This window comes from Pteropus vampyrus, unplaced genomic scaffold (assembly GCF_000151845.1).
Source record: "Pteropus vampyrus isolate Shadow unplaced genomic scaffold, Pvam_2.0 Scaffold301, whole genome shotgun sequence".
Lineage (NCBI taxonomy): Eukaryota > Metazoa > Chordata > Mammalia > Chiroptera > Pteropodidae > Pteropus > Pteropus vampyrus.
In genome coordinates this window covers 793,312-808,890 of record NW_011889082.1, presented here as the reverse complement: position 1 = coordinate 808,890, position 15,579 = coordinate 793,312, and the positions used below count along the sequence as shown (strand labels likewise).

General features: G+C 35.8%; 1 protein-coding gene across 5 annotated transcripts in view; it reads right to left on the bottom strand.

Moving 5' to 3' along the window:
• Positions 1-1,560: 1,560 nt before the first annotated feature.
• The window catches only part of SPATA6L (spermatogenesis associated 6 like), a 33,924-nt gene continuing 19,905 nt past the window's right edge, over positions 1,561-15,579 (bottom strand). For 4 of the 5 annotated variants that reach the window (XM_023521276.1, XM_023521278.1, XM_011376677.2 and 1 more), the window contains 4 exons: positions 12,351-12,475; positions 7,424-7,501; positions 4,680-4,919; positions 1,561-2,568 (listed from right to left, as the gene is read on the bottom strand). In XM_023521276.1, the coding sequence (XP_023377044.1) occupies positions 2,413-2,568; positions 4,680-4,919; positions 7,424-7,501; positions 12,351-12,475 (599 nt within the window). In that variant the 3' untranslated portion in view covers positions 1,561-2,412. Of the gene's footprint in view, positions 2,569-2,599; positions 2,736-4,679; positions 4,920-7,423; positions 7,502-12,350; positions 12,476-15,579 lie in introns of those variants that run through there. The other variant, XM_023521279.1, reaches the window with a different exon arrangement.

The window sequence follows — 15,579 nt, the reverse complement described above, 5'->3', positions numbered from 1 at the left end:
ACTAATGACAGCACATATGGATATGGGAAGAGTAAAAGAGAGTCTAAAGTGAAGCAATAATTTCAGTAACCCTTAAGCAGCCTGGAAAACTCATATTAACCCAAGTGTCAATAACTTAAAAGAAAGCTATGTGGCTCTAATATAAAACTCATATTTTGCCCTTCTGCCATTCCCTTCATATTTGGTTTTCATGGAATCTTAGTTATGCAGAAACTCTTGAGTATATTTGTCCAAGGTAGACATAAATATTAACTGAGACAGTGTAAAAATATGTAAGAGCTTGGAGAAATATAATGCAGCAAAAAGGCAAATCATTATAATTACCCTAAATAATTATAATAAGGAGACCTAATGCCAGAGAATAGGAAGAGTGACTAGGAAGTGAAATAATTCATACACATAGACAAAACCAAGACTAAATTGAATTTTTCAAGATTGAGAAAAAAAATACTTTAGAAATGAGTATTTGCAAGGCTATGCTAAGGGCACCATGGTTTCCCCTAACATGACCGGGGCTTAAGCAGTGACAAGGGGCTTTTCCTGGATTGCTGATTCCCCTGTGCCAAAGGCAGTAGGGAAAGAAGCTATGAACAGGGATTTTAAAACCTGGCATTGTCATATCCTCTGGGCATGCAGGTATGTGTGTGTCCCTCTTGTCCCAGAAGTTCTCTTCTCCCAGCTGAGCAGGGTATTGGCAATGCTAACTAAGGTCCTTTTCAGCTATGGCCACAAATCCACCCTGTGGCCCCCTTGCTAATGGTCTCAAACACTCCCACAGGGTCTTGCCTTTGTTCCCTTGCTTCTCAAAGTGCAGTCCATGGACCAGCAACATTGGTATCACCTGGAAGCTTGTTAGAAAAGAAGGATCCCAGGCCCTAACCCAGCCCTACTGAATCAGAATGTGCAGTTTAACAAGATCCTCACGTGATTCAAATGCACATTCAAATTTGAGTAACACTGCTTTATTCTACTTGAAGCCTGGATGAATGAGCTGACAGGTGACTTAAGCAAAGTTCTGGCTTGGAAGCTACAGGGATTCCAAGGATCTGGGTCCAGAGGTCTAAACGTCTTCTCTAAGAGTAGGTTTGCCAAAAACTTGCTGTGTGACCGTACATACTCTATAATCTCTCTGGAACCTTAGTTCTCCACCTGCCAGGATTAAGAAAAGACAAAGGCCTAGACCAGTGTGATGTATGAGTCCCATTGTAATTGAGCCAACATTAAGCCCAACTTGTACTCCCAGGGAAAGGACATTTGCTGTTGTTTGATTTCACAGTAATAGGGAAGACAGTGCTGCTTTTATGGGCTACACTGGTGATTTTCAATCCAAAGGACTTAAATTAAATGTCCGAGGTGATAAAGCACTTTGTTTCAAACTATATTCTGTCCTTAGTTGGCTGCTATCGAACATGATCCGAGAACAGTGTCTTGAGTTACTTTAAGATTGTGCAGCTCTTTAAAAGTATAAGCCTTTAAACCTAACAGGAAGCCCTGTTGTCAGAGATGGTACAGGTCCAATTCCATTATGAGTCAAGAGAATAGGCTATCACAATCCCCTTCTACCATAAGAATTTTTATTAAGTTCAGGAATGGTTGAAATTCACTGCCATGACCTTCGTTGTTGACATGGTTTATGTATTTTAATTATAAGGTAAAAGCCTCCAAGGGATGCTTTAACCCAGTGACTCTCAGTGTGTTTGGTCCAGGGACCTCTCGAGGTATTTCCGAGCCCTTCAGGAGATCTGTAAGGTCAAAACTTTTCTCCTAATTATACTAAGACACGAGTTCTTTTTCCACTCTTATTCTCTCATGATTGTACAATGTCGAGTTTTTAAAAAGCTACACGACATGTCATGACATCACCACTCTGATGGCTAGTGGGATGTATGTTTCAGTTTTAATTTCTAATATGGTAATATTAATAGATATCATCCATATAAACAAAAGCTCTTTGGGGTCCTCAATGTTTAAGAATGCAAAAGGGTCCTGAAACCTGAAAGTCTGAGATGCCCTGCCTTAACCTAACTGCTTCAAATAAAGTTAGTTCCCTCTTCGCTGACATGGAATTCTGTAAAGCAAATGCTAAATCTTCTCACCACCGGTCTCCCGCTCTTTTGCATTCAGAGAAATGGTAAGTTTTATTTGTTGGCCATTGATGGTGCCTTTGCAAGGAGTTAGCACCAGGACAAGCTGCTCCCTCCTTTTCCAATCTAGCCAAGGAGCAATTGCAACCAGATGACACTTGGTGACCACACTACTCAGAGCAATTCCCTTCAATAGCTAGGGGAACTCTGAAATGGACAGTTTCTCAGCTGACTCTACTCCACGTGAACTCCTTCTCTGAAAATTCCACTTGTGAATTAAATCCCAAGTTTCCAAAGAAACTTGTGATTCTGCAGAATGAAGGAAGATTTAGAAGTAGGATGCATTCATTCCCACAGGGAAATTACAAGAAACTTGAGTACCTCTTCTCATTGGAAAGGGAAAGTTTGAAAACTTAGATTTTCTTCTAGACTTCAGGGAATGATGTCCTGAAATATTCTCACCAAAGGGCTTTGTACTGTCCACCTGGAAGTAAAGGAAAGAAATAAAACCTCTCATTACCTGTAATGCCTTTCTCCCCCTCAATCGCGAGTCATGCAGGTGAGAAAAGAAGGTTGGGAACAAATTAAATCAGTCTCCAAGTACGTTAAATGTTATCCCAATAGGGGAAGCTGTCCCTGTCTTCACTGAGGCTAGAACACAAAGATATGAGCTAAATGTTAGCATAAAAAAATTAAAGTTGAACAAAAGTTATAGTCTAACCATTGGTAAGGATCAACCTAGAAAAGAGTGAATGAAGTTTATTTTGCAATCTTTTAAAATGGGACAGAGTTTCATGTTCCTAAACAATCTGAGCAGTGCTGGCCTAGGTGGGGCCTTGAAGACAGGGGATTATCACAAAGTGACAGTTCAGCCTTCCATATCCCTTGCCAGTCTGAGTGTCTATATCCTTGAAAAAAAAATAGTGGTGACTGTATTATTTTACCTAAGGTGACCATATTTTCCTAAATGGGACAATATGATTTACAAATAGGTCAAAATACTTGAAATATTAACTCTTCCAGAATATCTATGACATTATAGAGTTGCTGGATTTTTTTTTACCTTGTGTATTTGTTTGTTTAAATTTCAAGAAGGCAGGGTATAATGTTACTCTTCATTTTACTTATGAAATATATTGATTAGAATTCACAGTCTTCGCAACATTACATCCTCTAAATTTTAATGTTTCTACTTAAAGAAACATCAGATATCATTAGGAAATCTGGCTAAATAAAAGAGTTAACATGCATAAGGCACTTAGAAAAGAGGTTGGCACTTAGTAAAGGCTGTATAAGAATTTATTGAATAAAATAAATATCAAGCAAGTTATATTCCCTAAGAAATCTCCCAATATTTTAAGCTTATTGGGCCCATAACAGCATAAACTAAAGTTGTATTTTACAAATATTTTACAAATACAACTTTATTTCAAATGGAATAAATCAAACCGTCCAATAGAAATTCAACATTTTTATGATGCCATGTTTAAAGATTGGTTGCTAGATTTCTGCCAGACATTGTTACATAGGTCACCATGAAGAAAACAGCTGTTCTATAGTTTCTAGCCAAAAAAAATCTGTTTTACCTAAAAGCCAACTCTTTTATATACAGTCATCTCAACAGCACCTTGACTTTGGGCCTGACCTTGCTTCATATATGATGTCTAATATATAAACATCACCGCTAGTGACTTTAAGTCAAATTATCAACTTGACGATAACATCGATAGTTAACTACTGGAGTTATAAGAACTACTGGAGAATAACTCATGAACTAGAATGCAGAATGGTTTTCATGAAGATTATGAAATATAGGAAATATTTTTAATGTGATAGTAACTTTATATTGAGGAACTGATCTGTATATAGTACAGTATAACTATAACTTTTTGTAAAAATTAAGCTTTATGAATATAAAAAAGGTAAAAGAAAATGCATTAAATAAAATTTTAGTTTATTTTTATTATGTTGGTGAGTAACTGGGTAATTTTTTTGAACTTTTCTATATTTTCCATTACTCTTGTAGTAGTCAAAAAATTTAAGGAGACTACGAGAATAAGTGTGATTAAATTTGCTTACTACTTTCTGAGGGTTAAATCTAAGATAAATTTATTTAAGGGTTTTGAGTATGGCACATTGCTTCTTTCTGCAGCCACATTTTTCCCTGCTTTTTAAAGTGTGGTCAAAGAGCTACAACCTCATTAAAAAACTCAAGCAGCTTTCTTAAAAACCGATGACACTTTAGTTATAGATTGGTACAGGATATGTGCCAGCCTTTGTTATGCGTCTTCTACCCGTCAGTTCACTAATACTTCTTGCCATATGTAGACATAACACTCTATTAATAATTTTCAAAAATTAAAAATAGAGATGGCTGATATCTACTAAGCAAGTTCTCTGTACAGACATCTTTATAGGAGCTTTGTGACAATGACTCCAGGAAGAGAGTATAATTTAATCATAGTTATTATTCAGTTTGAATTCCCTCTTTATTTAATATTACTCATTTGTATTAATGGCCCAACCTCCCTTTATTCTGCCCTCATTCACACCCTCATCATTCCAAAGAACTATGAAAAGTAATTTTAGGCTCACGTGTCTAACTACAAATGGAGGTTTGCTTTCTCTGGAGATTCTGAAATTATTTCCAGGGTTCACTTGAGCTGGCTGGTCCTGGGAAGAACGCCTGGCAGAATATGGAGAAGGCGCCCGGGATTGCATGCTTTGGGGCAGTCTGTTAAGATTACTCTCCTTTGGCTTCATCTGCATATTATTTAAGGGGACTTTGGGTCCATATGATGTAGATAAAGGCCTTCGTGACTTATATCTTTCTTCCTGAAATCAAAAAAAGAAACAATATGTTAAAAACAAAAATATAAAAAAAATTCAATCAGAATATAATTGTATTTAATTGAACTTTGTTTAACTAAAGTAGAAGACTGAACATCTTGGATTTATAAAACATGAACTTAAGGAAGAGGTTCTCTCTACTTAATTTCTCTTCAGTTCAGCTTAACATCACTAGTATTTATAACTTGCTAGTATATTTTGATTAGTACCAGTAAGATTTATTCGTATTAGGAGAAAGTTAGAAAGTTTCAGACACCCTCTGCCAGTCAGAGGTAGATGATTGATAGATATAGAGAGATTGAGATCGAGACACAGAAAATTTGGCATACACTTGGGCCAGCAATTTTACTTCAAGGAATATATTATAAGGAAATAATTATGGCTAGGTGTAAGATTAAGATTGAAACTGAGAGAAAGAGAGAGAAAATTTGGCATACACTCATATCTGGAAATTTCACTTCAAGGAATTTATTATAAGGAAATAATTACGGTTATGCGTACAGCTACAAAAATTCTTGTAACAGTTTAACAATAAGAAACCAACTATATTGGTGAGTGGTGAGCAAGCAATGGCCTCTCAGTTTCAAACCTACCTTTCTATGCTCAGCTTTATGATATTGGGGCTGGCACTCTGCAAACCCCCTTTCTGCTTTCCAGCTGTTCTTTTAGGCTCTACCACTATAAGGCGCTAGAAGGAGAACACAAGACTGAAAGAGGAAGGCAAGACTAGCCACTGCCAGTTCTGCAGTCTAGTCCCATCAGCATCCCCCCGGCAACCGTTCTTCACCTTGGCAGCAGCAAATGGTTCCAGTTTATAGTTTCCTCCCCATCACAATGCCAGAACTAGCCTCACTGTGGCCCCCTCAGATATCTCAGCACTCAGAGATTTGGGTCTAGCCCCAAATGATCCTTCCTCCAAGCTCCTGAGGCACCAGCAATGAGGAGGGTCCTTCCTCAAAAGTCTGGGTCCCTGCTCATCAGAGTCCTACCTCTGAACTCCTGCGGAAGCACCCAAGAAGGCAGTCCCTCCCCAGGGTCCCTTCCCCAAACATCTATGTTCTTCATGACCCAACCTCTTTCCTTTGTGCCCCCAGCTCTAGAGGTAGAAGCTACCTTCTGCGGTTACTATCTCCATCGCTTCTGTGTTCCCCTTTTATCTTCTAGTACTCCAACCCTTACTAAGACTTTTTTTTAAATATTAAATCTTTCTGTTAAAATAACAGGTGTGGTTTGTTTTCCTGACTGGACTCTGACATATCAATTAAGTGCCCAACAATAAGAAAATGATTGGCCAAATGAAGTATGGTAATTTCACACAATGGAATATGATAAAGCCATGAAAAACTGCCTGGTATAAGAATACTTAAGGATAAGAGAACATGTTCATGGTATATTAAGTGAAAAAGGAAGAGTACAAAAAGCTATGCAGTGTGTGTGTGCACACACGTGTGTTGTATAGAAGAATATACTAAAAAAATTTAGTCATGTTCATCTCTAGATAGTAAGAATGAAAGATAATTTTATTTTTATGTCCTTTTTGCTTATCCATATTTTATAATTTTCTAAAATAAGTGAGATACTTGTGTTGTAAGAAAAAATAAAAGATATTACTTTAAAAAGTTAACGCTTAAAGGAAGATCTATATTAGGAGCTATTAAAAAAAAGAAAGACAAAAAATCGCAGCACACACATATCAAACAGATTGGAGAAAATAGTAGGTAAATAAAGAAAAACTAAAAAGCAGCTAATGCCTTCTTTAAAATTAATCGTTGGTCTCCCATTTTATGAGTTATGATGCCCAGACGACTGATGGATTTGCACAAACTAGTGACTCCTCTCATTCAGTGTCCTTTAACCCCACATATCCAAGGTTTTTTCTAGGATCCCAGGCAAGATTTAGGATGATGAACAAAGTACTTAAAGAAGCTTTACAAATTTCATTCATTCATTCTCCACATTGTTTTAGAAAGGACTTTAAATAGTTTAAAAAAATTGTGTACAAAAAAGGTAAAAGAAACATAGAAAGAAATCAAGCTTAAGAGGAAATTAGGGCTGAATAAGAGAGTAAAATGGAAGTAGTATTCATAGATGCTTCAAGACCCCTCATGGTTACCAAAGATGGCCTGCAAATTCAACTCTGAGCTTCAGCCTCAGAAAAAGAAAGAAGGAAACACTATTGTTCTTAAGATCAAAAGTAAAAGTCATAGAACAACAACAACCAGGAAAGCTAACTAACTTACACTTCAAACTTGTGATCTTAGCTTCTGGATCATTCTGTTCCACCAACCATACCATGATGAATATGTGCCAAATATACTCACTCTAATGTGATAGGCTGAGCAAATAGCTTGAATACAGAAATTCAAACCTAGCAATAAGTCTCCAGGTGTCTATTCATCCAGTTGCATCTAAACTTGGTAAACTGAGTTCTTTAAATTTGTAGAGAAAAGGCCTGACATTTATATTACTGGCTCCTTGATTATACTTACAAGAAATCTGTTTCTATGCAGAAACACACATTCTCTGATAGCTGTCCTCGTAGAAAACTCAATTTTGGGAGCAATGCCCTAAAAATAAAACAGCATAAAAGAGGCAAATAAGATTATTGGAAACAGGTTCTTTGCCCATCTCATCCTAACTTGAAATCATACAAGAACCTAATTGCTCTTTGTGTGGTTGGCATAATCCACACACACTATCTAAAATATACTCATAATACACACACACACACACACACACACACACACACACACATACATACACACAATGAAATATTATTCGGCCTTTAAAAAGAAGGAAATACCACATTTGTGACAACACAGAAGAACCTGAAAGACATTATGCTAAGTGAAATGAGCCAGATAACTAAAGATAGATTCTTCATGATCTCGCTTGTCTAAGGACCCTAAAGTAGTCAAACTCACAGGAGCAGAAAATAGAATGTTGGTTACCAGGGTCTGGAGGATGGGAGAAACAGGGAGATGTTGGTCAAAGGGTTATGCGAGAAGAATAAGTTCTGGAGACCTAATGTACAGCAATGTGACTATAGTTAACAATACTATATTTTACATTTGAAATTTTCTAAGTGTTCTCACCACAAAAAACAAATGGTAACTAGTAACAGTAAGTGATGAATATGTTAATTAGCTTGATTGTGGCAATTATTTTACAATGTGGATATATATCAAAACATCAAGTTGTACACCTTACCTGTATACAATTTTTATTTGTCAATAAAATATCAATAAAGATGAAAAACAAAATATAATATATGCAAAATAAGAACAGCTAAACACATAAATCGTATTATGTGCCAATCCCTGACCTAAGTGCTTTGCACATATTAACTCATCTAATCCTCACAACAACCCCATGAGGTGGGTCCTAATAGTATCTCTACTTTGTAGATGAGTAAACTAAGGCACAAAGAGTTCAGTAACTTAGCAGAGCAAGTAACTGAACCCAGGCATTCCAACTCCAGTGTTCATGGGGTCGGCTAGTATATTTAAAACATTGGATCATGGAACTAAAAGAGATTACCTAGAGGGAAAGATGGATAGGAATTCTCCTTCCCTTATCTACTTGCTTTGAAAAACTTGTTTTACATTATATTATATTATATTATATTATACTATACTATACTATACTATACTATACTAAATATTTATGTTCATTTATCTACTTCCAAATTCTTCATTTTGTTTTATTGATTGATACTTCTATTTTTGCTTAGTACCATACTGTCTAACATATTGTGAGATATATATATATACATATATGTGTGTGTGTGTGTGTGTGTGTGTGTGTGTGTATCCTATCTTAATAAGGATTTTACATGTGAGGGAACAGGCTCAGAGAGGTCAAACAGTCGGTCCAACGTCACACAGCTGGGGATTGGTAGAGCCAAGATTTGAAACTGTCAGACAGCAAAGCCCATCTTCTTTCCATTACTCCATGCTACTTCCTGGTGGGAGGCGAGGTTCATTTATCAACTAGTCAGCTCATTTCCTGTGCATTAATTCATTCCTATGCACATTCATTCTTGTACATTCATCTTGTCTTTGGAACAAATCCTTCTCGACACAACCTACATCCTCAGCTCTTTTTTTTTTCCCTTCTAGAATGCATAGTATGCCCATAAGAGTGCTAGGCCTGGACTGGTAGCTCAAGATTTCTGGGCTTATAAACACAAGCACCCAGTTACTGCACAGAGTCAGATAAACCAGGTGGCCATTTGAAAAAGAATTTACAATGACACGACCAGCACAGCCTCACCTCCAGTTATCAAGATTGTGAAGAAGGTGGTGAGGTGGGGTTTCAGGGTCACAAGACCTCCCATGTGTGCCAAGCTCCTGACCCCCCATGGCCCAAGTGTCTGGGCCTAAACCACATCATCTCTTAAACCACAGACTAGTGCAGTCTTCTCATTGCTTCATAAGGAGGCAGTATTAACTCTTTGACGACAGTATAATAAAATGTAAAAGCTCGCATTGTGCTCATAACTATATGCCAGCATTATGTTAAACACTATACATATATTAACCATTTAATCCTCACAATAACCTTGTAAGAGAAGTACTATTATCAGCCTCATTTTACAGATGAGAAAACTAAGTTACACGGTGATTAAGTAATTTACCCTAAGTCACAATCATTGAGTGACAAAACTGGGATTGAATCCAAACAATATGAATCCATATTTAACCACTGTCTATGCAGCTGCTTAATAGGTCTTCAAATCCCTGATCCACTTTGCCTAGAGGGGAGAGAAGGGACCCTACCAGTAAGGAATTCACATTCTGTTACACAGTCCTGTTCAGTTAGTTATATAACCTCCACTCTAGGCAATGATTCACAGATAGTAAGGAGGAATGTGTTTCCTTTCTCACAACAACACCAATTTTAGCATAATAGCTTAGAGATAAAATTTACAGACTCTATCTTGTCCAATCTCCTTAGCAACGGGATGATGCCGATGATGATTAGATCAATAAATGAATTTAACAACTAGATTTTTCTAGAATCATCGCACTAAAGAAAAAATGAAATTAACTAAAAGTTAATAATTTAAAAACATACTGCTCTTTCTGCCTACCTTATAAATTGTCTTCACTTAACAAGAAAACAGATTATATTTTTTAAAAATTCTTGACCTCGGCAGGAAAGGGGGTATCACTTAGGATATCAAGTGAATATAATAAAACAAAACATGGAAATACAAAGAAAAATTCACATTTTAATGGAAATAAATCAAATTCTTAATAAATTAATAAATTAAGAGAAAATAAATGAAGTGAATGATTTGCCTGACTTGTACATGTAATTCACTCTCATGTTCTACAATATTAATGAAAAGAAATTGGACATTGGTATAAAATAAACATGTGAGAATTAACATTGAACAGTAACTAAGAGGGCAAACTTTAAAGTCCAATAGGCCAGCATGAGAATTTCTGCTCCATCACTCACTAGCTCTGTGACTCTGAGTACATTTCTTAAATTCCTTATGCCAGTTTCCTCACCTATAAAGTGAGGAAAAGAATAGTAGCCACCTTGCAAGGTTAAGGAGGACTCCATGTAACGAATTAAACATAGTGACTGGCAACTAGTGAGCACGAATGAATGTCGGCTATCACAAAACTTCAGCAATTGGTTTCATTTTGCTTTATAGCACATTTGAAAGAAAATGAGCTCCTCTATCTTTTTACAAATTGTTTAAAATACAATTTGATTAATTTCATTGTAAAAACTACTTCATCTTCAAAATTACAATTTGAAGATACTTTCCCCTAATGCATGAAGATCTTCCTCCAGTTTTAAAGCCCTTTATCTGATGATTGCCTTCATTAATAAATAACTATAAACACAACTTCCAAAAGGTTGTTCTTCCTAATTATGCCCATAAAGTTAAACAGAGATAACATTTGGAAGAATAAAAGTAGGTGTGTTTCTCCTAGTCTTGATACTTATCATACTTGATAAGTATGTTTTTAGATGGCTTTTATTTAATAGAAAACTCACATAAACCAAAGTTAATATGAAGCATATTCTCCACCTGATTCTCACCAGTTCTTATTCCTTTTTAGCTTCTGAAGAATAATATCTCAATAACTCAAAATAATAAAGGCAAGCGTCTCACAAGTAACATGGATATAAGTGATACACAAAGAATCACTAAGGAAAAAAATATGGTGTCAGTGATTTTCTTCAAACCCTCAAAGATAATGCAGGGCTTAAAGTTATGGTCATTAGGAATTCTGATTAGGACAACTTTTGATGAATGTTTGCTATCTGAAGTGTTAGAACTAGAAGTTCTGCCATCATAAATAACATAAAAACAGAGGCCCCACATGTTATATATTTTGCACAGTACTCTCAACAAAATGGAGATGATAATATTTTATGAAATTATAATAACAGTGATTTACTAACAGAAAAGTTGAGTATTAAATATGCTTTTATAATTCACAAAGATATGGCCCTTAAAATGGACGTCATCCAAGTAACACAGAAGTCGAGAAAATTATCAGAGTTGCTGCAGAGTTAGAAATCATCATGGATAACATCAAAATAAAGATTTTGAATTTGGGTCTAAATAATGTCCCCCAAACAGTTAGATAATTAACTAAATAACTGTTGTGTCTTTTAAGATCCTTCGATAGTATCAGTCTGTGAACCTCTTGTCAGGTTTCCCTCTGTTGAGTAGTGACCATAATATCTGCCTTGGCTGACTTGAGAATTGTTTTGAGAAAAATAAGATATCATATAAAAAACTGAAAGTGCAAAATAAATGAGGTAGCATTATTACTATTACTGCTCTACTTTACTATTATTATTACTAAAACAATAGCTATAATTAAATAAGCTGATACCAAATCTTTCCGTTAATCTTCATTAAGAGAAGGTTTTGAAAAAAGCATCCTTTTTATAACTATGTAACAGTGTGAATATGGCAATGATTTAGCCAAGTTAGGTAAGACTCCTACCTTTCTGATCAATAATAGGACTCAGTATAATTGCTATTTTGAGTGCGGCATCTAAACAGGACTGCTCAACAGGGTGGCAGAGGCACCAACTAAGATGAAGCGATCCGCCCAAGAGTAAGCCATATCAGGGACAAAATGTTCAGGTTCCAAGAATTTCTCTCCCCACAAAAGCCCAGCTGGGCACAACTCACTGCAGCAGCCCTAACCTTTCTGGCACAAGGGATGGGTGCTCCTATGAAAATCTAATGATCTGAGGTGGAGCTGAGGTGCTGATGCTTGCACTGGGGAGCAGTTGCAAATACAGATGAAACTTCGCTCACTTGCTGCTGCTCACCTCCTGCTGTGTAGCCCAGTTCCTAACAGGCCATAGACCAGAACTGGTCTATGGTCCAGGGGGAAAGGCGGGGCGGTTGGGGAATCCCTGACTTACCGGAAAACTTGCAGCTGTTTTCATGAGCACCTCCCTACACATCCCAGGGTGTGAAGGTGTCAGCTTGGGCTCAGGGAAAAGAAAGTCCCGTGTGTTTTCTTCATAGTAGGCCAACTCTTCCCAAACTAGAAAGAAAGAAGAAAAGGTATGAGTAGATTTACATTCTGGAAATGATGTATCAACATCCCCAAGTTTAACAAAATAAAAGCTTACAGATGATAGCAGAGATGGCACACAGATAAAAACAGACATTTTGATTGCAGTACCTATTATTCAAGAGGCAGATGACTTCTGTTACTTTTTATCTCGTGCTAATTTTTAAAAGTCTCCCCAATTCATAACAGAGAAAAAAATATTATCTAAAGAGTTGATCTACAAAACAGAACAAAGAGGAAAATCTTTCCATCTACCCATCTATATCTATTCATCCATCCTTTCCTTCAACGAATATTTTCTAAGGACATACCACCCTGGGCCAGATCTTAGGAATAGAACAGAAAGAAGGCAGACAATGCCCTGTTCATACAAAGGTTATAGAATAGACTGGGCTTCAGTAGGTTCTGTGATACAGGGATGTCAGTGTCCCAGTGGCCCAGAGAACAGCTAGAGAGAGCTGTAGTTCTTGGCAGGGCTGGTACGAACCCCAGAATCATTTCCAAAATTTGTAGGGACAGTTCATGGGCAGGAGCCAAAGGTGCTAGGGTATCCTGCAATGTTCAAGAGACTCCTGCACAACTTTCTTAACATCCAACTAGACATTATTTCAGGCAAGAAACCATTTTGTAACTATCTGAGCCTGAAACCTAACTGTTATATATAAACACAAAGAACTTTTTTGCACAATTTAAAAATACAATGAATTTTCAGGAATACAAGTACCATGTAAATTAAGAAAAAAATATATTTTACTTTGGATCTTCACTGGGACCTTTTTGGCATTTTGAAAATCATGTCACATTTAAATATTTCATTATGCTCAATATTTACATATTGATATACATATTTTAAACCATTTTCCTTTTATTTCTTCTTTATATTACAGTTGAAATCCTATAACTTGTATAAGCTGGTTCTATTAACTATGAATATTATTTCGGTTTGATAAGAGGTATGCTACTCATTAACAAAAGAAGACCTTGGGTCTAATAGGATTGAGAATCACTGAAAGGACAGAGAAGCTGACATTTGAGTCCTCCTGGTCTGCAAAGCAGTTATTATATGAGAGGTTGGACTAAGAATGGCCCCTGTACAGAGCGCCACCAGAAAAGTAATATAGTTGATGAGGTAGCTTTACTGTTTGATGACTGCCTTTTTTATTTTTATTTTTTTTTGTGAGACGAATTCTCATGAGGGTATATTTTTAGTACTTCATCTGTAAAAAATAATTGATCTTATATCAAATAACATAATGGGTTGATTTTGGTCATTTTCTAGAGATTTAAAGTGCTACCCAGTGTGAAAATGCAGCATACCAAGACGATATTGTAGCAAGAGCCTAGGTTATAAATAATAAATAAACATACACAGACTGAACAATTCTCATAGGCCAAGTGAAATGTCTGAAAGAATTCCATGTTCTTAATAGGCTAATAGCACAGACAGAAATACCATCAATGCCATCTTTGAATAAGTTCTCCCCCTAAAAGGAAATAAATGAGACTACAACTAATAATTTTAATAACAATATTGGTTCGAAAAATATCTATCATTTATAGAGCATATCAGAATTGACAACTTACTTCCCAATACAGAGTCTTATTTGATTCCTTCTTTACAAATAAGGAAACTGAGCATCTGAGAGTTAGAGACACTTGTCATGATGCCACATGGCAAAGTAGGAATTCAAAATCAGATTATCTGAGGCAGAAGTTCTTTCCTTGCTGGTGCCTAGTAAACATCATGACAAAGTATAAAATCAAGCTCTGGTTCAGGAAATGGGTGTCCACTAAAATAGCATTTTACAGCTGGACTGAATATACATGGTGTATACCAAAGTAGAGGTTTTTATTTAAGAGGTCTATAAAAAGAAAGCACCAAGCTGTCAACCAGGATTATGCTGCCCCCCTGTGCCCATTTGCTTTTTCGCATCTTCGTAAACTGAAGAACAAGAGGAGTCTATTGCTTCTATGCCAAATCATTGGATCTCTTCTTTCTTTAGCAATAAAACTGTATTAAAATCTGAGGTGCTAGTATCATTAACTTAATGGTCATAATGTGTCTTTTGACTATAATAAGAGTGTTTAAAAGTGATGTGAAAAATAACAAACAATAATATATACAACAAAATGAAAAGGTAACAATTTTACCGATGAAGAACTGGCCTCTAAGAACCCAGATGTGGCTCGCTCACGTGACTAACACAGTGCAATCCACACAAGACTTTAAGCAGATCATTTTTACTTAATTATCTAGTATCAAGGACTGTATCTGTTCACCTCTGCCATTCTGTGACCGGTGCTACCTGTGTGATACCAGGAAGTAGCACAGTATAGGGCAAGTATACATATAAACCCTTTATAAACAATTGTTGGACAAATGCTGGTCAATCTGTAATGCATCTGAAATTGAGTGAAATTAATTCTTATTTTGAGCAATTTAAATATAATTACAATCTGAAGGACTGTAGCAAAAAGGCAAGCAAGTATATAATAAAGCCTCCATTTTGTAGATGATTAATTTTTGAGTTATAAACAGTATGCATATAGCCAGCTTCAATATTCTCCAATCATCATAGTTTAAAACTATTCTTGATACTTTCTCACAGATGGATTTCTGGTCAATGTGAAAAACATATGGCAGTTATATGTTGAATAAACAAGTTGTATATTCAACTTGTTTATTCAACAAAAATATAATACTAAATATGCATATACTAAATACTAGACATATTTACTATATATGTATACATATGTGTGTATGTATACATATGTATATATTTTAGGGTTGGTTGAATATACTAAATATATATACTAAATATATCTTAAAAGGTCTAAAAAGACATACAACAAGTTGTTAATAGTAATTATAGTCAGGGGTCGTTGATGAATGTGGCTTTTGGCTTTTTATTTCATAAAATTTGTGTTAATTAAGAATTTTATAGCAAGAATATTTAGATATTGGGTAATTTTTTAATTCATGTAAATTAAGTAAGACCAAAATGAGCCTGCCTCTATTTTACTAGCATACTAAAATATAATTTGCTAGTTAGCAGTGATTTATGTTTAGACAT